This window comes from Ranitomeya imitator, chromosome 2 (genome assembly GCF_032444005.1).
Source record: "Ranitomeya imitator isolate aRanImi1 chromosome 2, aRanImi1.pri, whole genome shotgun sequence".
NCBI classification, from domain to species: domain Eukaryota; kingdom Metazoa; phylum Chordata; class Amphibia; order Anura; family Dendrobatidae; genus Ranitomeya; species Ranitomeya imitator.
Window position 1 is genome coordinate 106,170,697 of NC_091283.1, and position 26,542 is coordinate 106,197,238.

Sequence of the window (26,542 nt, forward strand, 5' to 3'; positions counted from 1 at the left end):
GGAAGATAAAAAGAAAAAAAAATCCAGCACTTGTTACAGCATTTAGGTTTGCGGTTGTCACTATTAGATGAGGTACAATAGTGCGTTTGGGCATATTTTAGACGCAAAAGCTGGGAAATGTTCCTAAATGTATATGTGCCCCTTGACTACTAGCAGTCACACATACGCCAAAAACAGCATCAACTGTCTGCAGCACATTTTATAAATCCAGCCCGTCTTTGATTGGAATGCAAAATTTACACGGTCCATGAATCTACCTGCACCATATTCACTATTCCAAGATATCCTGCAAAAATTCAAGTCTTTATTCTTCCAACATGTCGATAAAGTGTGAGATTAAGACATTAGCACGTTGAATAAAAAAAACCCTGCATAAATTACGCCACTAACTACTTGTTTAAATACAATGATATTCAAAAACTGACTATGTACTGCAAGGTAGATGTTGCTGGACGCTCACAGCAGAACTCTACACCTGCACATATACAAGATATAGTAGCAAATGTAAGTGATGCAATGTAAACTAGAATGCGAAATCAGTGAAAAACAGAATACTGGATATTGGCAATAGTATCACATCCATACAGGCTTTTACATTTATATACATTTTGTATTCATTTTATATATATTTTTTTAAACAAATGGTCATTTTACGTCAATATTTTTTTTTCCAAATTATTCATGTGGAATAAAACTTAGTAGTTGTACAATTGAACTCAAATATAATTACACGATCCAGAATATTAACACCACCATGTAAGCATTTCCAAGAAGAAACCTAAACTCACAGATGCTAAATGGCCTTTAGAGAAAGGGCCCTGGTGCAAGGATCCCTTCTCCACATACCCTGCAATAATAGCAAACAAAAGATGTGGAAATGGGAGTGACAATATAGCACTACATTCTTCTGTGCCAGTTCATTGGGGGTAAAGTTGTGGTAAATCAGCAGTAGAAGGGAACTCCATTCCACGTTTTGTTTTTGTGCATCCTGATCTGAATGTGCATAATTCATTATTGGATTTGCACCTATTTTATGTCTACCTTTTCCAGTTTTATTGCTTTTTTTTATTTTTTTATTTTTTTTACAAATTTTCATTTTCAGTTGCACCAATTTCCAAGTCTAATTTTCTACTTGTCCATTTGTTGTTGTTTTTTTTTGCTCCTCTTCACCATTGTAGCCGTGGCTTTCATAATTCCGTTGTTTGCAGATATTGTGGGTTTTTTTTGTTTTTTTTTAACAAAAGTTGGCCATTCTTTGCGCAAATATTCTCCAATTCCCTGACCGGAGTGATTTTTTTTTTACACAACTTTTTTGCTCTAAAATAAGAGTTGCGTGCAACATTCTAACAAATAATGCAACTTTTGCCCAAGAAAGGTGAAAGACAAAAATAAAATAGCATTTTTGCTTTTTGTGCAAAATTCATGAATCAGAGTGCATCATTTTGAATAATTTGGCACTAAAACTGCAAAAAATATGACAAAAAAAAGGAAAGTAATGAATTGGGGCCAATGTCCGCTTCCAATGGAACTGCAAAAATGTAGTGATGAGTGAATGTGCTCGGATAAGGTGTTATTTGAGCATGCTCTGTTAGGTGTGCTTGACTAATATGTTTGAGTCCCTGCGCCTGTATGTCTCGTGGCTGTTTGACAGCTGGAACACATACAGGGATTGTCTAACAAACAGGCAATCCCTGCATGTGTTGTGGCTGTCGAACAGCAGAGACATGCAGCTGTGGGAACTTGAACAGTTTTAGCACACCAAAGACCTTCTGCTAGCACCCGAGCATGCTCAGATAACACCTTCCGAGCACATCAACTCATCACTACAAAAGATCCATCAATTATCAAGTAATCATGACGGCAGTCCGGCTGTAAAATTGAAAGCGGTTTTACAGGCTCCGTGGAAAAAGGATGATGTCAAAAGGCAAAATCAGATTACAATCAATTTGTCTACCAATTTTGGGTGCTATGATACTTTGATGAGAAGGGATAATGCTGTTCAAGTCTTCATACAAATAGCTGTATTGGGTGAATTCTGTATGTTTTATGCCAAAAACCAGGATCGGATATTGTGGCCACTGACAACTTGGCCAACTATGACACAAAAGTAGGTTGAAGACCCTGCTTTACTGCACTCCTCATAGACAGCCTCTTACTCCACATCTGCTCATTACTGTGTATATAGCATGCATTGAAAAAGAAATGATTAAGAAAGGAAAGCACATTCCTCATTATTGCACCCACCTCCCCCAAGTATTGTACGGTACAAGTATGACGTGTCGCACCACACAGGCTTCATACGGCGTACTGCAGCCTTCTGTATAAATGTCATTGTCCGTTATTGTGACTTTTGTCTAGAGAGCTTTGCTCATTGTATGTTCAATGCAGCACTGTGCAAAATAGTAGCCGCAAAGCCTTGTGCCCAAACCCATTCATTTATTTAATGCAATAGGAAATCTGAAGACGTGCATGGGTGATGCCAGAAAATAATCTCTCTGGGAATTTAAGAAATCTCTTTAAATATAAACATGCATATAACATACCTGTATTTGTGTAATATACCGGAAATCGTTTTATTTTTTACATTTTTTTATAGAATGGCAGCAATATGCACCAAAATGGCATCTTGCCTGCACTTAAGAGATCCAAGCAATGATTTAAAGTGGATTCTTAATTATTTCCGTCCTGAGGAAGTGATAGGAGAGATAAGTTTATTATGCCTTGCCAATTCTTCAGCACAGACGGGTAACAGAACATTCTGAATGTCCATTTAAAATACGCAAAATCGAATTCACTTAAAGAGTGCACCTTGGAATATACACCACAGAACAGATAGATCTATTCCTGCAGAGATACTTTGTACATAAAATGTATTTATTTCCATGTATTTTGTAATTTACTTGTACACTGAATACAAAATAAATGCTTATCTTTTTTTCAAAGATGTATGCTTACGGAAATTAAGATTTTTATTCTTTCATACAGTATGGAACATTAAGTTGCCAATAAACATTTATAAGTACTGCCTGTTCTGTAGAAACTATGGTTTTATTATTAGCTAGTAACTATTGGCTTATGCACAAACTACTATTATGTCCGGGCCATTTACAACTTTTCCAGTTTCATGGTGCTAAACTAAATGCCACAACTGTAAGGGCTCCTTCTCACTTGCGAGAAATACGTGAGAGTCTCGCATGTTAAAACCAAGCTCTGGTGCCGGCACTCCAGAGCGGAGCGTGCGGCCGCATAGCAATACATGGAGCCGCACGCTCTGCTCCGGAGTGCCGACGCCAGAGCTTGGTTTTAACATGCGAGACTCTCACATATTTCTCGCAAGTGAGAAGGAGCCCTTCGGCAATTAAAGGGAATCTGTCAGCAGTATTCCACGCACAAAACTATTTATGTTCCTGTAGCTTTTTCAAAGACAAATCCAGCAATACCTCTACATGGTCGGTCCGTTCCGCCATTACTGGGAAATTAGTGTTTGACATCATATGTAAATGAGGCTAAAAATCTGCAGCCTCTGTCACTCTAGCTCTATTTCCTACCACCTCTTGCTTAAAAGGAGTCTCAGTCAGATTTCACCTTTCAAACTATACAATTCCAGCATCATCTTGCTTGACTGTTGGCTCCTTTGTCTGAAGTCACACAGCATTGAGGCCATCAGTGAAGCTTGAGGTGACGGCACTGGGTGGGGAACAGAGCTGGCGTGACAGAGGCTTCCGTTCCATCTTATTTCTTCAGCCCCATATGCATATGAATGCAAAAACAGATTTTTCATTAACAGAGAAATGAACTGGCCTTGTAAAAGGTATTGCTGGTCTCATCTTTGACAGCTATATGCACAGATAAATAGTTTGGAGAGTGAAATGCTGCCCTTAATGAAGGCCTCATTTCAGAAGGAGTTGTATCCTTTCATTATCCCTTTTGGAGCACACTTCACCCTTTGATAAAGTACCCCAAACTGTAACGTAGGGGAAAATCACAGCAATATGTGGCCCAGATTCAATATGTACACCTTCAGTTCATGAACTACTGAGGCTGCCCCCTTCCAGATCTCTAAATATTAGGATATGAGTGATGAGCACAAGTGATCGGGTATGCACTGAATACCGCGGGTGTTCGAGTGACATGTTCGAGTCCCCGCTCCGATATATTTGGCGGCAAGACAGCCACAAAACAGGAGGTGATGGCCTGACATACACTAGCAATCCCCGCATGTTTTGTGGCTGTCTAACAGCCGTGAAAGATGCGGCTGTGGGGACTCAAACATGTCACTCGAGCACCCGCAATAAGCTGTACATACCTGAGCACCCAAGGCAAATTGGAGCAACTAAGGGGTGCACGCTGCACCAGAAATATCAGGTTGCTTTTATGCAGTTTTTTAATTATGGACTTGTCACGATATTGTATGAAATATGATTTTGTAGCTTTGCCTTTCTGCCCATGCTGTGGGCTAACCCCCCCCTTCTTTCTCTGGCTCCCTTTGTTTCTGAATGTGTGTGTAAAAGAGCTTTTATGGCTTCTTGCTGCATTCCTGACTTTCAGCTCATTCCCCTCCTAAAAAGGAATTTTTACGATCGGTATAGATGCATAGACCGTTGTACCAGCTTAAACTGGTTGGATCTCCCTTGTAAAACATGAGGTTCTTTGTCCTAATATTGCAAGATATTGGGCCAACGATTTAGGCTAGGAAAATAAAAAGTACATATTGCTAAAGTCCATTGGCGCATCTATCCATCACTGTAAGCAGGAGCCTCCAAGCCCAACAGGGACCGAGTATGGATTTCTCTGGAACTATGCATCGCATCAAGCCCAAATTTGGTCTCATTAGAACGCCAATGTTAAAATAAGGTGAATGCTGGGTGTGTTATGATTCTGACATGTTCTGGACCAAAAATACACAAATTATAAGAATTGTTGGAGAAGACTGAAGAGAGAGGAGAGTCTGGGTAAACCAGCCCTGTTGGTGATGTCATGGGCTGCGGTTTATAAGTTTCTGCCAGGCCCCCAGCAGTTTTACCTGAGAAGCCCTGACTGCTAGCCCTGATGAACTGGGACATATGGGAACGCCCCCCCACTGGCCTGGTTGCCTGCAATGCTCTGAACACATGTAAGTGTTGATTTCTCATGTAATCCCTGTTTTTTTTTTTATAATTACCTTTGTACATATTTTCAATTGTCTCATATTGTAACATGTTTTATACCTTTTCATAAACACTGCCTACTTTTAATGGAGTAAAATATTTAAAATACTAGATTTGTTCTTCCTGTTCTAAAATGTACCCCGAGTCTTCTGAAGGGAATTACGCTACTGTTTTGGGTTAGCTTCGGACCCATTTAATCGAAGCTGGTGGCAGCATACCTTTGTACTGGGTAGTTGGGAGTCATTGTAGCGACTGCGGCGTTGAAAATTATTGTTCCTGCCTAAGTGGGAGTATTTATATCGCCTCGCTGCAGCGTGCCCAATAGCCAGTACATAGCAGGCAGCCTTTCTGGCAACTAATTACCCCAGGTGCAGTACCTAGTCTGACCTGAGAGTAAGGTGGGCGCCAGAGAGCTGCAAGTTTCAAGTGGAACTGTAAGCGGGATATACATAAATCCCTGCAGTTCGTAATATATTGAAGAGCAGTGGGATACCTAAAATAAGCCCCTGCGGTAAACTAAGAGGTCAATAGCCTTGTGTGTGTTTTTTCATCACATTGTAGCAGTGGAGGGATAACTAAGATAAGCCCCCCTGCACATGTGATAGCCGTCTGTTGGCCTAAAGTCACCCCGATCCGTGACGTAGGGGTGACTGTCACGGTGTGAATCGTGACATATTGGTGGCAGCGGTGTGGATTCGTGACAGGACTAAATAAACTTGTGTGAGTTTTACCTGGATGGCGTGCCATCTTCAATCCCCTTTATCGAGTAACGAGCACTTGCACTCCTCACTATAGGACACTAATAACTACTGTACCTCCTGAAATTGAAGCAATATTCTTGTTTTGCCAAAGCATTCTATATCACCAACTGTACGATCTGCATGGACAGTTTTGTGTAAAACACTTGTTTTCTGCATGACGGTTTCAGAAGCTGTTCTGACAGATTGACCCCTCCATGAATTTATTATAATCCAGGATACAATCTGTTTAAGGTTTCTGCTGTGCCGCTCTCAGGGTACACACTTATGCAGCATAATAATGCAAATGTGGCATCAAACCGTATTCGGGTCATGGCAATGTGGAGACCTGGGGTGTTAGAAGAAAAAAAAAAAAAAAAAGATGAAATTAGGCAGCATTGGGGATACATTTTTACATGCCCGTGTGCATCATAATGCCCTAAAATGTGATCATTTCCCCTTCATCTAAGCAGGCGATCTAGCAAATGGTGAAGTTCCAGCTGACGGCAGAGTACCGATCATTACTATGTGACGGCTTGTTTTAACTAAATAATAGGCTGCTTTATTTCTGGACCATAAAAGGTAATTTAAAGGTTAGTGAGAAAAACCATGAACCAAAAAAATACTTCACTCTCTGGTTCATCCAGTCATCAGGCAGGTCCTCATCACATCTTCTGATTAATACACCGTTGTCGTAAAACACATTGAAAAGTTGCAAATTTTTTGAACAATGTGAAGTTTTTTTTTTTTTTTACTTTCACAGTTTTCTTGACAATTTTGGGCACGTACGCCAAAATTAGATGTGCAGGGGAGGAGACGGGGCTTGGCTATACCTGTCCATCAAATTCTTCAAAAGTGGCAGCATTTCCTAAACCCAAAATGTTCTTTCAGTACCTGACAGCAGTAACATTTCTGACGAGGCTTGTGGAGGTGCACATCACTGATCAGAAGCCCCAAATGATTTGCCTCATCATTTTGCATGCCCCTCATTAATATTTGCATACAAAATGCAAACAACAAAAACACATTATTTTTAAATACTCATTCAACTAATTTAGAAACCGCTTCTCATCTTTTGCTTTCCTGATTAAGGTGGTTGTCTGGTCTAAAATGAAAAGTCTGCAGTCACTCTCTGTGACTGCAGACTTGTAAATCCTCTCAGCGCGCACTGTGGCTGCAGGGATTCATCTTTTGTCTGACCTGGGGACGGTGGTAAGGTATGCAATATGCGGAACAAGTCTAGTGGGTGCATCCATCTAGCGCAGCGTTCCCCAACTCCGGTCCAAGAGCCACTAACAGGTTATGTTTTCAGGATTTCCTTAGTATTGCACAGGTCATTGAATGCTTGCCTGTCTAGGTGATGCAATTATCATCTGTCCAATACTAAGGAAATCCTGAAAACATGACCTGTTGGTGGCTCTTGAGGACCGGAGTTGGGGAACACTGATTTAGTGAATGAGCCTCGCCAATACAAGTCTATTGAGTGATGCCATGCCCACTAGACTGGTTCTGCTCAGGAGTATGTATAATGAATGACTGACTACCATTCCCTGGGCAGAGAACGGCGAATCCTTATAGCATACATTGCATGCGCTGGGAGGATTCACCAGTCTGCAGTCACACAGAGTGTAACTTTAGACTTCTCATTTTAGATCGGACAACTCCTTTAAGTAGTTTATCGGTATGTAATGTGTGATATGTGGCATTACTCCACATGGATTCTAGTATCACTTTTTAACCATAAGTATTCTTCAGATTTCCTTCCTAAGCCAAGAAGGCAGACATTGTACTTGCTCAACAGCATCACAGCCTTCTCATCACGAGTCCCTCCATATGAAGAGACCAGTGATGGACAAGCAGATCCAGTTCTTCTTCAGCTTCCAGCCTCGAGGTGGACACAGTAAAGGGAGAAAATGTAAAATTTGCATATTCCTACATATTACACCACCTGCTTTTTACTGATAAAACAAAGTAAATGAATGTAAATGAATCATGCTCTTATTGTGGGGTTTATTAGTGAAACATTTTAGTAAGATAATAACCTTCTTGACCTGCTATACATGTGAAATGGTGAACTGAACGTAGCCAAAGCTCCCAGTATACACCTCCAACATATGGCTATGCATTCCAGTGTATCAGAACAGAGTGATACATTGGCAACCTTATACTTGTAACCGACCTGAGACCCATCAATGTGGGTATTTGTACATGCAATTGGCCTTATGACTCTTCTCATTGATGGAACATCCCTTACTACTGCAAATTACTCATGTAGAAGGAATAAAGTGTTTTTATCCCAGTTGATTTCTGTGTGATATACACGAGTCTCCAGGAACAACTCTGATGCGGTATTCATCTACATGGGAGAAGAGCAGTGTCAATGGTGGTACACCCCACAAAGCTGCAGGATTTGTAGGTACTTTGCAAAAGTCCTGCTCTACTCAAGGGTACTCACATGAGATACCTGCCATATAATGAATACATTTTAGCAGCTGTGAGTGGAAGCACGGCACCGCTTACCTCTGATGTCAAAGTGAGCATCAGCTGACAACCCATTTAATACAAGCAATCCTATATTCTCGTTGTCAATGCATTGTGGTATTGCAGGAGGTAAAATGTACATTCTCCCATTTTAGCTACCTGTCTTTAATAGTGTTGACCGAAAGTGCTCGGATAAGGAGTTATCTGAGCATGCTTGTGTGCCGAGTGCCTTCAGCGTGCTTGAGAAATATGTTAGCATCACCATAGCTGTGTGTCTCACGGCTGTTAGACAATCCCTGCATGTGTTGCGGCTGTTTAACAGAAAGTCAATCCCTGCATGTGTTGCGGCTGTTGAACAGCTGCGCGACATCGAGCTGCGGAGACTCAAACATATTTTTCGAGCATGCTGGAGACACTCAGCACATGAGCATGCTCGGAATACACTTTATGCGAGCATGTTTGCTCATCACTAGTCCTTATTCATTTGAGCAGTCATCTAGTATCTGGTAGACATGGTATCCCAGTTAAATAATTTCAAGATCAAATTAGGTTTTCATGCTTTCTTATTTATTTATAGTGACTGAAATAATGCCAATATCAACTCCCCTACAATGAAAAAGTGACATTAACACAAATACCCAGATCTAACACAAAGCCAAATATCCCTAGCAGTGAACACATTTAAAGACAAACAGTGCTTCAATACTAACACATGTGGACATGTAAAACAAAAAAAAAAACAAAAAAAAAAAAAAAGCAGCTTGAATAATGTAGTTATATGGTTCATGGTCCAACAGCGTGTCTGTGACCTTCTCAGCAGCGGTTTGAATGAAGTAGTCCAATGATAGCGACTGAGTGCCATACTAGAGGGGATAACATGCCCGCTATGACAGAAAAGAACTTAGAAAGTCGCCTGTTCAGAAATCTTCAGCAGTGTCTTTGTGATGGAATTCCTAGAAAATTAAGACTCGCCACAAGAGGCTAGCTGCAGCCCTCCGTACAGTAAAAACTGTATCTAATCTTTATACCTCCAAGCCTAGCCACCCAGTTCAGTGCCACAACGAATCTGAAAATTAGAAACCAGCGTTTTCTTCTCAGAAGAATCAGCCATAGTATGAAAACAAGATGACCTGGATAAAAGAAAGAAAAACATCAAACATTAATAATAATGACTTAACGCCCATTAATAATACCCATTTATCCATCATCCTGATGTTAGACTCAATGCTGCATCTTTTCGCTTTCTAAAGACAAAGCGCACTGACAAGGTAAATGATGAGACCACTATTGTTCATAGACCAATTAATTCTGTATACTGATGCACGTTGCTGCATTACCTCACATGTCGGCTTCAAATTGTAAGTCAAGAGTGGGAGAAAACTTCAACGCTAAACAAAAAAGAGCAATTATACTTTTCAACACTCCGTAACAATTCATATACTGTGGTGTTATTGTGTGAAACTAGCATAAAAGACATGCCGTGTTTCCACCCAGAGCAATAAGGAGTTCATTATGTACCAGCGATCCATTTTAAATACCACATTTTAATTTGCTGGAAATTTCACTCTCTCGATTGAAAAAGCTAAAATTAATTTCAACTTCCATATATCCTATATATTTCTATGGAGTATTACTGCACAGGGTCAGTCAACCAAAAATATTTTTATAAGTTTTATATACCCTATAAAAAGATGGGGACGTGTAGTACAATTTTGCCAACATTTGACCATTACAGCTATGGTTCCGATGAGCAGTATTTTTTTTTGCAGTTTTCAGGTGTACTCACTTTATGAGTGACACAAGGGTGGAGGTTAAATATAAAATCCATATACTTCCTTACATGTCCGATGCTGCAACGCCACTCATCAGTGTCCTACTCCAGTCAACTGAATAACAATGTTCTGTGACCGCTGCAGAAAATCAGCCTCTGATCGGCTGCAGCTTTCACAGTTTTGTCCCAGTGAAGAACAGGGTTTCTTCTGTTGCGACAGAATTGTTGGCCGATTGTGACCACTGCAGTCAAGTAATTATCCCGTATGTCAGGAGACTGGCAGGGGTCAATTATACAAAAATTGTGAAGGTCACGTTTGTGTTATCTTCTAAAGTCTACTGACATGGAAGATCACAAAGACCTAAACAGCCCAGCTATTCATTATTAAAGCTCAAAAATTTGAGTAAACCTGATGGGAGATTCATGAATCATACAAGGTCTGCGTTACTGCAGCTGTTTATGCTATACACTGAAAGTCGCATTTCAGGGATAACATTCTTTGGAAATCTGACTGGAGACTGTACCTCATAAGCTCTGGTCCAAGGCATGTGCCCAGGGGCTTCCTCCTACCCCACTTCCCTACACAGACCGCTTAGTCAGAGCAGTGAGAAGCCAACAAACTGCTCATCCGAAACACATGGAGCAGAATTTCAGAAAAATCATTACATTGAAAAGCTGGCCGGGACCATTACCGAACAAAGCATACATATCTGCAATAAACAGCAAGTATCTGATTCATGGTGACACCTGTTCGGGCAGCATTAATCTCCTGTCAGCTTTCCTTTTAGACCCAGGTAGATATTAAAGGGGCTGTCCACTTTTCAGACAACCTTTTCTCAATCACTATTTCCTCAATGTAAAATAACAGCCTGACCTCCCCTCCGGTAGGCGCCATTCCAGCGAGTATGGGATTGGCTCTCTATAGCCAATTGGAAGACACTTCATTCACTTCCTTAAAAGGAAACCGACATGCGTTTGCCCTATGGATGTCAGTAGGAAGTGACAGTGAAGTGGCCACTGATTGGCTGTCGGGCTAACGAGACATAACATCATGGGAGTCCCGGGAGACCAGGCACTGACATCACTAGAACAGCGACCACATTGGACGTGAGTAAAACCATTATTTGACATGGGGGAAATATAGTGACTGAGAAGGGTTTATCCGTGTAGTGGACAACCCCTTTGAAATTATCAACATATATGTGTATTAGTTTGCAACACAGATGTGTCCAGGAACTGCAAGTAATTACATGCACAGTTCTCAGCCTTAAAACTGGCAAGAATAATGCATACTTTTCTTTTCCCACACAGGTCTTTGAGGGAAAGAAAAAATGAAAAATTGCTCATATAAACTTACACATGAACCAACAATTGTTAGTGTGCGGTTCACACGGACTACGCACCGACTCAAAATATGCTCATTTAAACCCAGTGTAAAAGCAAACAATTGTTTACATAATAAAACCCAAAAACCCAACTAGACTGTTACCCATCACTTGAAATGCATTTACTTTTAAAGCTAACATACCGATAATCCATCTGCTCTCATATCGCCTGAGGCACAAAATGAGCTGGAGGAGGTGGTGCCGCAATGTAGCTCACTTGGTGGATGTGACCAGGATTTACAGGGTTATGAATCCGGGGTGAACTGCTGAAAGGGGGGCTTACAGGATGCCAGGGTCCTACATAGTGATACGTAGGCACAACAGACACACATGAATCAAAGCCACTTATAGGAGGCTGGTTATATGGGTCAGGAACATAGGGGTAATATACTGGCCCTGGTGGTGGAGGCAGGGATTCCACATTCGGAAACTGACCTATAATTAAGGAAACTAGTGTTACTGGATTCTTGTAAGAAAAAATAATGCTTCTGTAATAAAATCTATAAATTAGAGGAAATGTGAATTCACTCGACCCCATCAAAGTCTGTCTTCGAGCTGCAATGCCTGACTCATCATACCTTGACCTTAAAGGGAGTCTGTCAAAAGACCCAAACTATTTATATGGTCATATATATATATAAACAGAACATCAGCAAAGGATAATCAACCAAAAATAACTATGGCGACTCAAATCATAGTCATATATCCAAGGAGAACTAAGAGTCAAAAAAACTGCCAGAAATTGCATAATCAATCATAACCAATCTTTATTAAGAACAATACAAAATTATTAAAACTGGTACCACATATACAATGACATGTGAGAAATCCGTGAGTACATCAAAAAACAATAGACCCTGGATCATGACCCCATCAAATAGACTTATATGTACCATGCAGCAAGTGTGCTATAATGACAGGTATAGATCCACTGACAGACCGTGGTGTTGAGACTGTCCGTTAAAATAAGCATACACAGTGCCAATAGTATACCACAGCAGTCAGATCGCCAGGCCGATCAGATGTTTGTAATTGCAAAATATATAAAATGAAATAACGTTCAAGGCTCTATTTACCCATGATCGGTGTGGCAGGTCCTGTCCTGGTCTCTGTTGTTTACCCCAACGCGCGTTTCGCGTCTGGTGAATACCGCTTCCTCAGGGGGCGTGACGCACTCACGGATTTCTCACATGTCATTGTATATGTGGTACCAGTTTTAATAATTTTGTATTGTTCTTAATAAAGATTGGTTATGATTGATTATGCAATTTCTGGCAGTTTTTTTGACTCTTAGTTCTCCTTGGATATATATTTATATGGTCATGTTGCTCTCTGCATAAGTAAAGTTGTGGATGACATTTTCTTTCAACCGGTTTCTCCTTGACTGAAAAATCGTTGATTGGATTCATTTGTAAATAATGCTCAAGTGCTTTTGGCATCTCAAGGCACTTCCTATCCTCTGCCTCCCATTGTCCATTCATCACCCAGCCCCACTTTCCTCTGCTTGTCTGACCACTCACTGGCTTGACTATATAGACCATCACAGAGCAACAAATTGCATAAAGAAAGGTATGGATGACATGATCTTTCAGAGATCAAAAGGACCATATAAACAGTTTTGGGGAGGATCACTGACCGATTCCCTTTAATCCAAAGCCACATATGAAGCTTTTTTTTTTTCTTCTTTTTTTTTTTTTTTTTTTAGGTGAACAGTGGTAGGACCAGTCGTGTGAATATATCCTTACTAAGAAAATATAAACTTTCTACAGATCTGTTTTCAGTCTGAAAGGAGAGCACCCACTGCTTTGGTCTCACAGATAAAAACTTATTTCATGTCCTTATAACTTAGTATAACGTTTTCAAAACTGAAGTTACACTTTCAATCTAAAACGGTTTTATCGGTTTTGTTAACGGGAACCGGTCACCAGGATTGTGCCGAGTAACCTACAGACCGTGTCAGGTCGGCACCATTATACTGATTATCATGATAACCATCTTGTGGTTGTTTATCCTTTATGATCAGTTTTGCGTTAATGATATGCTCGTCCTTCGGGGCAGCCTGAGGAAGGGGGGGGGGAGGATTCATGTGGTCTCTGATTAGGCTACTTTCGCTATGCGTCGTTTTGTAGAAAAAAAGCATCCTGCAAAAGTGCTTGCAGGATGCGTTTTTTTCTCCATTGACTTGCATTAGCATCGCATTGCGACGCTTTGCCACACGTTGCAACCGTCGTGCGACAGTTGCGCCGTGTTGTGGCGGACCGTCGGCTGCAAAAAACATTACATGTAACGTTTTTTGCTGCTGACGGTCCACCATTTCCGACCGCGCATGCGCGGCTGGAACTCCGCCCCCACCTCCCCGCACCTCACAATGGGGCAGCGGATGCGCTGGAAAAATGTATCCGCTGCGCCCATTGTGCAGCGCATTCACTGCTAGCGTTGGTACGTCGGCCCGACGCACTGCGACGGGCCGAGTACGACGCTAGTGTGAAAGTAGCCTTAGGTATTCATAATGCAGCCTGCTGACAAGTCACTGATCCCTCAATGACCTTCCCTTCCCTCTAATTTACATATTAAATATAAAAATCACCTTCTGCAGGGATCGGTGATCCAATAGCTGCTACTGCACAGGCAGTCTTGATAGAGAAAAAAAAATTACTGTACCTCCTCCAAGATGGCGCTGTCTGCACAGAAGCAGCTATCCGATTGCCAATAGCTGTTACTGTGCAGGCAAAACCGGCGCCATTTTCAGACTGATTCATTTATTTTTTTTATTAAATTTATATAATGCCATCAAAAACAATAATTAAATACACATTATAAATGTGATCATGCTTCAGCCCAGGCGCCACCGCCTGCCTGCAGAAGGTGTTTTTTTTTTTCTTCTAAATATATACAAGTGCTTCTCACTAAATTTGAATATCATCATTAAGTTAATTTAGTTCAGTTCTTCAATACAAAAAGTGAAACTCATTATATAGAGTCATTACAAACAGAGTGATCTATTTCAAGTGTTTATTTCTGTTAATGTTGATGATTATGGCTTACAGCCAATGAAAAACCGAAAGTCATTATCTCAGTAAAGTAGAATAATTAACAAAACACATGCAAAGGCTTTTTAAGCGTTTAAAAAGGTCCCTTAGTCTGTTTCAGTAGGCTCCACAATCATGGGGAAGACTGCTGACTTGACAGATGTCCAGACGGCAGTCAATGAAACACTCCACAAGGAGGGTAAGCGACAAAAGTTTATTGCTAAAGAAGCCAGCTGTTCACAGAGTGCTGTATCCAAACATATTAATGGAAAGTTGTGTGGAAGGAAAAGTCTTAGTTACTCACCGTTTAACAGTATTTTTCGAAGTCCATGACAGCACCACTGAGAGAGGGGATCCACCCTTCAGTAACAGGAAACCTACAGATACATAAGAGCGGCACCTCTCCCACGCATCAGTTGGTTTACAGAGCACAAGAGGACCACCAAGATTAACAGCATAATTTATATGCAACGATACTACTGCTAACTATTCACCACAAGTGGACTATACAAAAAAAGGAAGAAGTGTACACCCAGAACTTAAAAAGACGGGAGGCTCTATATGGGTGCTGTCATGGACTCCCTAAAACACCGTTAACCGGTGAGTTACTAAGACTTTATCGGTCATCCATGACAACACCATGGAGAGAATTACAGAGAGTAAACTGACTAGCGAGGGACTACAGCTTGCAGCACCCTTAAACCAAAAGAGAGGTCCGAAGAAGCACCTAGGTTTAATCTATAATGGTTATAGAATGTGTTTGGAGAAGACCAAGTAGCAGCCTTACATATTTGGTCGATCGACACCTAACCTCTCCACCCACGAGGCAGCCATAGCTCTAATGAATGCGCTCTTAGACCTTCAGGCGTCGGCTTGCCCTTTGAGATGTATGCCAGCGAAATAGCCTCCCTGATCCACCTAGCTAGCGTAGATTTTGATGCTCTATGACCTTTCCTGCTACCCTGATAGAAGAATAGGGCGTTATCTATTTTCCAAGGATCAGTCACCGCTAGATATTCTAGGATACATCTTCTTACGTCTAAAGTGTGTAGTTTCCTTTCCTTATCATTAGTAGGATAAGGGAGGAAAGATGGAAGAACTATCTCCTGTGTTCTATGGAATCTGGACAAAACTTTAGGAAGATGTACTAGATCAGGGGAAAGTATCACTATCATCCCTAAGTTGCATGTAAGGGGGAAGCCTGGATAACGCCTGGATGTCGCCTATCCTACGAGCTGACATTAGGGCTACCAGGAAGGCTACTTTAAGAGACAGATTTTGAATAGAGGCTGAAGAAATTGGCTCAAGTGGGGCTTCTGTCATGGCCGAAAGGACTAAGTTTAAGTCCCACGGCATGACCCTATGCTTCACCATTGTCCTAGACCGTTTTGTCACCTTGATGAATCTGCTGACCCAGTAATTTTCAGAAATGTTGCAACCAAAGAGGGCCCCTAAGGCTGACACGTGTACTTTAAGAGTATTTGGTGATAACCCTATATCCAACCCCTTATGCAAGAACTCCAAAGTCTGGTCTATTGGTGTTGATTGACCAGCTACTACCCTGAGTTTTGAAGAAATCTTTTCCAGATCCTGACAAATTTTTGTGGTGATTATTTTTCTGCTCTTCAGCAGAGTGTTAAATCAGGCCCGGAGAGAAACCTCTCTTAACAGCGACCGCTCAAAATCCATGCCGTCAGACGAAGGCCAACCGCCCGAACATGGTAGACTGGGCACTGGGATAGGAGATCTGGAATGTCTGGTAAGACCCATGGGTCAGACATTGACATGGTCCTGAGGCATGAAAACCACGTCCTTCTGGGCCAGAAGTGGGCAATCACTATCACTGTGGCCTTGTCCTTCCTGATTTTCCTCACCACCAGAGGAAGTAGACACAGGGGAGGAAAGGCGTAAGCTAGCCTGAAGTTCCTGTCTATGAGGATGGAGTCTACTGACAGAGGATTTTCTCTGAGGTTTAGAGAGCAGAATTGTCTCACTTTTCTGTTTTCCTTTGTGGCGAAAAGATCTACCTCCGGTTGATCCCACCTTTCTACAATGAGGTTGGAGATGGAGTCGTTTAGGGAACATTCTCCCTGCCTCAAGGTGTTGCGGCTTAAGTAATCCGCCGTAGTATTTTCTGCTCCTCTTATATGAAGAGCCGTCAATGAGAGAAGGTGTTGCTCTGCTAGCTGGAACAGACAATCTGCCACGTTCATTAGGGATTTGGAAAGGGTTCCGCCTTGATGATTGATATATGCCACGGTGACCCGATTGTCGGAGAATATCCGCATGTGGTGACCCTGTAGATAGAAAAGGAGCCTTTTAACTGCCTGCTCCACAGCCGTTAATTCCTTCAGGTTAGAGGACATTTCTGTCTGAAGCTGATCCCAAAGTCCCTAGATTATAATCTCACCCATGTGAGCCCCCCACCCAGAAGGGCTAGCGTCTGAGGCGATTACACAAGTTAAGTTATATTCCCAGGGGACCCCTGTGGATAGGTTATTTCGTTTTAGCCACCATTCGAGGGATACAATAGTGTTTTGGGACAAGGTCAGCTGACTCCCTAGGTGACCCCCCCAAATTTTTCGTTGTGATAATATCTCGCCCTGAAGTATCCTTGTATGACACTGGGCCCATCGTACCACTGGAATGCAGGATGAGAGAGAGCCTAACAGACATAGTTTTTCTAAAAGACATGGTGGGGATTTAAGAGGCGTTAAGCACTTGAAGGTGTAGGTGATCTATTTTTTCATGAGGTAAACGGCATTCCTGATCCTGGGAATCCAAGGTCAGGCCTAAAAATCGCTGCACCTTCATGGGCTGTAACCGGGATTTTTTGACATTTAGTAACCATCCCAGACGTTCCAGGGCAGATATTACTTTATGCAATAGTTCTATACAGTGATCCGCTGTTTTACCCACGATAAGGAGATCGTCAAGGTAGGGGATTACCAGAATGTCATACTCATGCAGGTGGGCCATGACCTTAGTAAATACCCAGGGGGGTGACCGATATACCTATAGGGAGGGCCCTATACTGGAAATGTCTGACCACCCGATCTAACCGGACCGCTACCCTCAGGAATCGTTGGTGTCCTGCATAAATGGGGATATGGTAATAGGCATCCTTTAAATCCAACACCACCATAAAGCAGTTTTTAAACTGTAGTTTTATTGCTGTATTAATAGTCTCCATTTTAAACGGTTGTATTGTCAGGAAATTGTTAAGAGCCCTAAGGTTGATAATAGTTCTGGTTTTCGTATTGGGAATAGAGGAGAGTAGAATCCTCTACCCCATTCCCCTTCCGGAACCTCTAATAGGACCTTATTACTGAGCAGGTCGTGAATTTCCATTTCCAGGGCCATCCGTTCTGCTGGAGAGGACCTGAGCGGGGTCACTCTGAAAAAATTACGGGTGATGGAGGAGAACTCTATCCGTAGACCTGTAGCTATTATCCCCAAAATCCAATTGCTACTGGAAATTTCTGACCAGGCCAGGTAGAAGGCAGATAGTCTACCTCCCACTGGAGCGACTAGTCATTGGGGTGGCTTTTTGATCTCACGGGATGGCTCCTGATGTCCCCCACCTCCAAACATGAATCCAGTACCTTTTTTCTTTTTATCGTCCCATCTGCCCTGGTCCCTGACCGGCCTTCTGCGAAAGAACCTTTTCCCTGTGAAGGGACGCCTATAAGAAGTGGTCGGTAGACTGGGACATTTCTTTTTCTCGTCTCCGGCCTTTTCCAGCAGTTCGTCTAAAACTGGACCGAACAGGTATTCTCCTTCGCACGGGATAGAGTAAAGACGGGATCTGGACTGAAGGTCGCCAGGCCAACATTTCAGCCATAGGGCCCTGCGTGCCGCATTTGATAATCCTGCAGCCCTAGCTGCCATCCTTGCCAAATCTGCGGACGCATCTGCGAGAAAAGCCGCGGCATTATGGATTGTCGGCAGGGATTTTAATATGGATTCCATAGAGGCTCCATCTTCTACCACAAAGTGCACACTCCTTATTTACCAGCGCACTTTTTCCCCTAAGGAAAAAACATAGGAAAAGACTGCATCAGGGCACGTTCACGAAGATCTCTTACCCAGGCAGCAGCGGTAGGTACCGGATTACTGGAGGAGTGAACCAGATCCTTCAGTCTAGATGAAGTCCTGCGACTAGGCTGATTACTGCATCCGCGGCATCCGAGGCTCTGTCCTGCTCCTCCAGCAGACCGACGGGAGCTTCTGGCTCATCCATTGCTGCAGATGGGCTCACAAGCAGCCCTGCAGCATTCTGTGCGGCTTTATATAGGCCTTCCCCCAGATCCGGATTGTCAGCAGGTGTGTGGCCAGGGGATCTGCCCCCTCCCAGTGCAGGTCACAGCTAGTCCCCCTACAGCCTCCGACCGCGCCCCCCCGCTGCACGTGGCTGCAGCACAGTGGAGTCTGCAGCAGAAGCTGGCTGGCATCCAACTTCCGGTTTAGACCCTGCCGCGTCACTTCCGGTATCGGAAAGAACGCACAGGGATGTGCAAGGAGCCAAGGCACGGCGCTGCCGGGCGACCCGCCGTGCCAAGCGCCCCGGTCAGGAGCAGCAGAGGCTCCAGGAAGACTGCACGGACCTGGGGGGGGGGGGGGAGGGTTAGAAATACTCACCTCTGTTGCTGGCACTTGGAGATGGACATCCTCCAGACTCATCTTCCCTGCTCAGCGCACTGCCCTACCTGGACCCACCGTGGCGCTTCCAGGGACCCACACTGCCCGAGGTAGCAGACCCCCTCGCTACCTGAGTCGGACAGCTGGCCTGGGTATTCCAGATTAAATACGGATATATCTGAAGGGCATCCTGTCCTCCAGGAACAGAAAACCAACTGATGTGTGGGAGAGGTGCCGCCCTTATGTATCTGTAGGTTTTTCGTGAAGGGCAGATCCCCTCTCTCCGTGGTGCTGTCATGGACGACAGATAAAAGTGTGGTGGAAAAAGGTGCAGAAGCAACTGCGAGAACTCCAGCCTTGAGAGGATTGTTAAGAAAAGGCCATTCAAAATTTTGGGGGAGATTTACAAGGAGTGGACTGCTGCTGGAGTCATTGCTATAAGAGCCACCGCACACATGTATCTAGTGTCGCCTTCCTTCTGTCAAGCCACTCATGACCAATAGGTAACACCTGAAACGTCTTACCTGGGCCAAGGAGAAAGAACTGGACTGTTGCTCAGTCGTCCAAGGTGTTTTCAGATGAAAGTTAATTTTGCATTTCATTTGGAAATCAAGGTTCCAGAGTCTGGAGGAAGAGGGAAAAGGCCACAATCCAAGCTGCTTGAGGTCTAGTGTGAAGTTTCCAGAATCGGTGATTGTTTGGGTAACCATGTCTTCTGCTGGTGTAGGTCCACTGTGCTTTATCAAGACCAAAGTCAGCGCAGCTGTCTACCAGGAAATTTTAGAGCACTTCATGCTTCTCTCTGCTGACAAGCTTTTAGGAGATGAAAACTTCATTTTCCAGCAGGACATGGCACCTGTCCACACTGCCAAAAGTACCAATACCTGGTATAAAAACAACAGTATCACTGTGCTTGATTGGCCAGCAAATTCGCCTGACCTTAACCCCATAGAGAATCTATGGGGTATTTTCAAGAGGAAGAGGAGAGACAACAGACCGAACAATACAGACAAGCTGAAGGCTGCTATCAAAGCAACCTGGGCTTCCATAACACCTCAGCAGTGCCACAGGCCGATTAACACGTCAAGTCACATTGATGAAGTAATTGATGCAAAAGGAGCTTCGAACAAGTATTGAGTGCAATTACTGAACATACATTTCAGTAGGCCAACATTTTGGATTTTAAAATAATTTTTTAGGCTGGTGTTATAAAGTATTCTAATTTACTGTGATAATGACTTGGGTTTTCATTGGCTGTAAGCCATAATCATCAACATTAACAGAAATAAACACTTGCAATTGATCACTGTTTGCAATGACTAATATACGAGTTTCACTTTTTGTATTTAACTGAAATAAATTAACTTTTTGATGATATTCTAATGTCTTGAGAATCACTTGTATAACATATTCATTATGTAAAATAGAGGGCAGGTCAGTGAGGCATCAGTGACCATCAGAAGCCACATTAAGACCCCCACCCCAGCCCCACCATGCCCGCCCCGCAGCACGCGCATATCATTAACTCAAAACTGAAAACACTGGTATTACATACCTGGTAATTTGTTTTTTCATGAGACATGACGGCACCACGAGAGAGGGGATCCGCCTTCAAGGACAGGAAACCTTCAAGATAAAAGGGACGGCTCCTCTCTCCACATCAGTTGTTTTACAGAGTATGAGAGGAACTCTGCCGGTTAGTGTACACATAAATAATACATCCTATATGATTCTAATCACCATCACCCAAGGGAGTGTATAATGCTAATAATGCACCCAACTAATGACATGATCAACAGGGTGGGAATATAAGGGTGTCGTCACGTCTCATGAAAAAACACATTACCAGGTATGTAATACCCGTGTTTTTCCATCATACATGACGGCACCACGAGGGTTAGAGATTTGTGGTCTCTTTAGAGAGGGATCACTGCTTGTAACACTCTTCTCCCAAATGTGAGATCAGAGGTAGCAGATAGGTCTAGCCTATAAGGTTTAAAAAAATGTAGACGGAGAGGAACAAGTGGCCACCTTACAGATTTGGTCGATGGTGGCATCTGCTCTCTCCACCCACGACGTCGCCATGGCCCTCGTGGAGTGGGCTTTCAGACCCCGTGGAACAGCCCTGCCTGCACTACTATACGCTAGAATAATGGCCTCTCACCCATCTAGCGATAGTTTGTTTTGAGGCTTTAAGGCCTTTTCTCGACCCCTGGAATGAAACAAAGCCCTCTGTCTCCTCCAGGATTTTGTCACCTCTAAATACTGTAAGATACATCTCCTGACATCTAGGCAATGGAGTCCCTCCTCTTTCTTGTTGCTAGGATTAGGACAGAAAGAGGGTAGGGCTATATCCTGAGCCCTATGGAATCTCAATACCACTTTGGGGAGATATGCTGGATCTAATTTTAATACAACTCCGTCGTCCATAATTTGCGTGGTGGTGGTGGTGGGGTGTCGGCTGACAATGCGTGTAAATCCCCAACCCTACGGGCCGATGTAAGTGCCACTAACAAAGCTGTTTTTAAAGTTAGCCCCTTTGAGCCATTAAATACAACATCAGATAAAGTACTTTCTGTCAAAGCTGTCAATACTAAATTTAGATCCCATGGTGGAGGAGTAGGAGATTTAACAGAGTCTGCTCCACTACAGGCTCGGATAAACCTCATCACTCACCTATTGCTTGCCAGGTCACAGTTAAACAGTTATGGCTGCTAAAGCTGAAATGTGCACTTTGAGAGTACTAACAGCTAATCCCAGATCTAAGCCCTTTTGCAGGAACTCCAGTATTGCCACGATCGGGACCTCCACTTCCCGTATTGGCCCTGAGCTGGACAAGAATTTCTTCCATATTCTCCCATAGATTTTGGTCATTACTGGTTTTCTGCTGCTAAGTAAGGTGGATACCAAACCAGCTGAAAACCCTTCTTTTTCTAACAACGACCTTTCAAATGCCAGGCTGTCAAATGCAGCCCGGAAATCTGTGGGTGGTTGAAGGGACCCCGTGTTAGGAGGTCCTGGTCCTCTGGAAGAATCCATGGGTCCGTCACTGACATCACTCTCAGCCAGTAAAACCATGGTCTTTTCGGCCAAAAGGGAGCTATTACAATCACTCTGGCCTTGTCCTCCCTGATCTTCTTCAGAACTGCTGGAATTCAACATATCGGTGGGAAGGCATACAAGAGTCCTGACGTCCATTCTATGCTGAAGGCGTCTACTGCCAACGGTCTGTCTGCTGAGTTTAGGGAGCAGAACTTTTGCACTTTTTTGTTGGCTTTTGAGGCAAAGAGGTCTACACTGGGTCTTCCCCACATGTGCACTATCCGTTGAAAGATGGACTTTTTTAGGGTCCATTCCCCTTGCCTTAAGTGGTTCCTGCTTAGAAAGTCTGCCTTTATATTGTCCACACCTGTAATATGCAGGGCCGATAATGAGAGGAAATGCCTTTCGGCTAGAGTCACGAGTCTTTTGGTTATGTGCATTAATGACAGAGAACGGGTGCCCCCCTGGTAGTTCACATATGCAACCGCTGTTTTGTTGTCCAATAGGACTCTCACATCATGCCCTGTTAAGTGTGGAAGCCACCTTCTGGCGTTTTTTCGATCGCTAGAAGTTCCCACTCGTTTGATGATAGATCTTTTTCCTCCTGAGCCCAGGGGTCCTGGACCCATAGTGTGTCTAAGTGGGCTCCCCACCCCTAAGGACTGGCGTCCATTGTGACTATTTTGGAGGCCATGTATGTCCAGGGAACTCCTCTCGGAGATGTCTCTATCTGTAACCACCATCTGAGTGATTGAAGTACAGAGACCGGGAGGGTGAGCTTCCGCTCTAATTGTCCCTGAAGCTCTAGGTCGTTCTGCAGTACACACCATTGCAGTTCTCTTGCATGGAACTGGGCCCATTTTACCGCCAGTATGATTGAGGTTAGGGACCCTAATACTGACATAGCTTTCCTCAAAGTCATTTCCGGCTTTTTTTATTGATGTCACAATTATCTGTTTGATTTTTTCTTCTTTCTTCTCTGGGAAGTGACACTCCTGTGCCATCGAGTTCACAGTTATCCCCCAAAAATTCTGAACCACTGCTGGTTCTAGCTTTGATTTTTTGAAGTTCAGCTGCCATCCCAGTGGCTCGAGTGTGTTTATTACTATTCTGACTTGCTCCTGACAATGAGAAAGATCCTTCCCCACTCAGGAAGTCTTCTAAATCAGGTATTATCAGAGTATCTTTTTCTCTGAGATGTGCTGTGACTTCTGCAATCAGTTTTGTAAACACTCATGGCTATTGCTATGCCAAAGGGCAGAGCCCTGTACTGAAAGTGACGTAGCTGGGACCCCATCTGAACTGCCACTCTGAGAAACTTGCGATCTTGTTGTCTGATTGGGACGTGGTAATAAGAGTCCTTTAGGTCTAGGACTGACATGTAACACCGAGGATAGAGGAGTTTCACTGCTGATTTTATCGTCTCAATTGAATGATGGAATTATTAGAAATTTGTTGAGGCCTTTTAAATTTATTATTGTCCTCTAAGAATTGTCTTTTTTTATGAGAAAAAGGGGGGAATAAAAACATTCCATCCTTTCCTCTATCGGAACTTCTTCCAAGACATGTTTGTCTAGAAGAGATATTACTTCCCGTTCTAGACTGCTCTGTTTCTCTTGTGAGGACTGTACTGGGGTCTGCATGTATTTTGTTGGAGGCCAGTGGTGAAATTTTAATTTTAGGCCTGATTCTATAATTTGTCTGATCCAGGCGCTGGATGAGATCCTCTCCCAGGCTGGAAGGAAGTGAGAGAGCCTGCCTCCCACCTGAGAAGGACCGCCACTGGGAGGGTTTCTTTGTGTCCCTAGAGGACTTGCCAAAATAGAAGCCTTTTCCTCCTTTGGATCGCTTGTCAAAGTTGCTCCTGTCTCGGTCTCTATACTGTTGTCTTCGGAATTTTCGGCCTCTCTGAAAGGAGCACCGAAAGGGCCGAAATGGCTGTTTTTGAAAATTCTTTTTGTCACCAGCCTTTTCCAACACCTCATCTAATACCGGTCCAAACAGGAAATTCCCTTCACATGGCAAAGAGCAATGTTTCATCTTTGCTTGTGTATCTCCTGACCAGCATTTAAGCCATATCGCAAGGTGTCCTGTGTTGGCTAAAGCTGCTGACTTTGCTGCCAGTCTAGCCGAGTCTGCGGACGCCTCAGCTAGAAATACTGCCGCTGCTCTCATGGCCGGTATTGCCTCTAGGATAGTCTCTCTGGGAACTTTTTGTTCTACCTGATCCTCCAGGTTATCTACCCACATTTTTAGGGATCTGGCTATACAGGTGGCCACAATAGCTGGCCTTTGTGCCCCTACCGAGGCTTCCCATGCTGTTTTCAGGCAACTGTCCGTTTTTCTGAACAGAGGCTCTTTTAGAGAACCTAAATCCTCGAATGGCAAAGAGGATTTTCTGGCCACTTTTGAAACCGCCACATCAATCTTTGGAGCTCTATCCCAAGATGAGAACGCATCTTCCTCAAAAGGATATCTCCTTTTTAGGGAGTTGATTATCTGGGACTTTTTCTCCGGTTTTTGCCATTCCCTCTTAATCAGTTCTTGTAGCTGTTCATTAATAGGGAATGACCTCCATTTTTTCTTTTGCAGACCACTGAACATAAGTTCTTTGGCTGTCTTTTTTGCTTTCTCGTCTGTCAGCCCCATGGTAGAGCGAATAGCCTTTATAAGCTTATCCGTAGCCTTCGCTGGAAATGTATCTTCCTCCTCTGAGCTACTATCTGAGCCTTCTTCTGACTCCGAAGAATCCCTTTGGGATGCTACTGAAGGGCTGGATCTGTCCCTAGATCTGGCATCTGTGTCGGCTGTCTGTAATGCTTTCACAGACCTAGAGACCTCTGACTTGATTAGAGATCTTAGGCTCTCCATAAAAGGAGGGTATTTCCCACTGTCTTGTCAATACACTCCTGACAGTTTTTTTACTCCAGGATGTTTTTAAAGTCTTTTTACACAAGGGACATTCTTTATTCTTAGCTTTTGCCTTGTATTTTTGGTGGACCTCCTATACACCACCCCCCAATGTATGTAAGAGGGGAGAGATGAAGACAGGAGAAGAGAAAAGAACAGACATTAGCATGCTGGACTTTCTCGAAGTTCACTCACCACTCGGATGCTTTAAGAGTAAGGGTACCGGATCCACAGTTGTCTGGTTTTCTCCATGTCTCCCAGTGAGACCAGGGACCCCTCCTTGGTATGGCGATCCATCTGTACGCTGTCCGAGCGGCTTCTACTGCTGCCATGGCGTATCTGGCTATTCTCACTTGAGCGAGACCGCCTCTCCTACACCTGTTGCTGTGGCAATGAATGTTCAGGCGAAAAACTCTCCATCTTACACACTACCACGTAACAAGAGCATTCACCTTCAACCTGGCCTGGTTAGTGACACAGGGCAGTACTTCTGGTTCGTTTAAATAGACTCACTTCCTTTTTTTTTTTTTTTATGGATCACCTGGTTGATCCTGCCTTTTTCTGGCCGCTCAGCACTTTGTGCTACAATCAGGTGTATGTGCGAACCTGCATGTTATATGCAATCAATCACCCAGCTTATCCTGCCTTTGTGGTGGTCCAGCCTCAGCTGGTTAATAAATGCATTTGCGCTTCATTCTATGCGCACCGTCGGTAGTCACGTCCGGTGCGCGCTACTTAATCAACTATTCACCTGGCTGATCCTGCCTCTGCGCGTACTCTTCCTCCTACGCGCGCACCCGGCCGTTACTTCCCGTGCGCACTGGTATTCCGGTCCCCCTGCCACTTTGTACCGCATCTAAGGTTCCGAGTGCCACCGCATCCCGGATGTAGCCCGCACGCTTTCTGCTTCCGGCCGCGCTGAGAAAAAACTCCGTGTCCTGGGCCCTGGATCACAAGACGGCAGCTGCAGTCACCCCGCTTTCGCTTGTCCCATACACCACTCTCCTACCTGCGCTCATCTGCTTATAGGTACTCCATACTTTAGGTAGGAGGGGGGGGAAAGAGGAAAAACCCCCTCCAGCGCTCGACAGGGAGGGTTCAATACCTTCCGAGGAGCCTTACCTAGCCTGGGCACTGATGTGTCTCACAGGCTGCATGGCCACCATAGATCAACAGGGAGGGCACCATAACTGTGACCTCCGTGGATCAAAAGGGAGCAGCAGGTTTTATTGTCACAGGGAGGTTACATCGACCGTGGTCTCCGAGGCCCTATCTTCACCCGGGCTTCGCCTCACGGGCTGTGGCCATGCTTCGCTTGGGGGGGGGGGGGGGCACGGAATACATGGCCCCTGAGGCAACTACCGGTACCTGGTGACGGGTGCAGCAGACTAGCGCCTGC

At 43.8% G+C, this 26,542-nt stretch overlaps 1 protein-coding gene across 1 annotated transcript in view; it reads right to left on the minus strand.

The window, feature by feature from the left end:
• Window positions 1–9,357: 9,357 nt before the first annotated feature.
• Window positions 9,358–26,542, minus strand: part of ALG13 (ALG13 UDP-N-acetylglucosaminyltransferase subunit) — a 229,198-nt gene continuing 212,013 nt past the window's right edge. Inside the window, exons 31-33 of the mRNA XM_069754494.1 lie at window positions 24,000–25,127; window positions 11,665–11,956; window positions 9,358–9,495 (exon numbers count right to left, since the gene is read on the minus strand). Coding sequence (XP_069610595.1) covers window positions 11,682–11,956; window positions 24,000–25,127 — 1,403 coding nt within the window. The 3' untranslated portion in view covers window positions 9,358–9,495; window positions 11,665–11,681. The remainder of the gene's footprint in view (window positions 9,496–11,664; window positions 11,957–23,999; window positions 25,128–26,542) is intronic.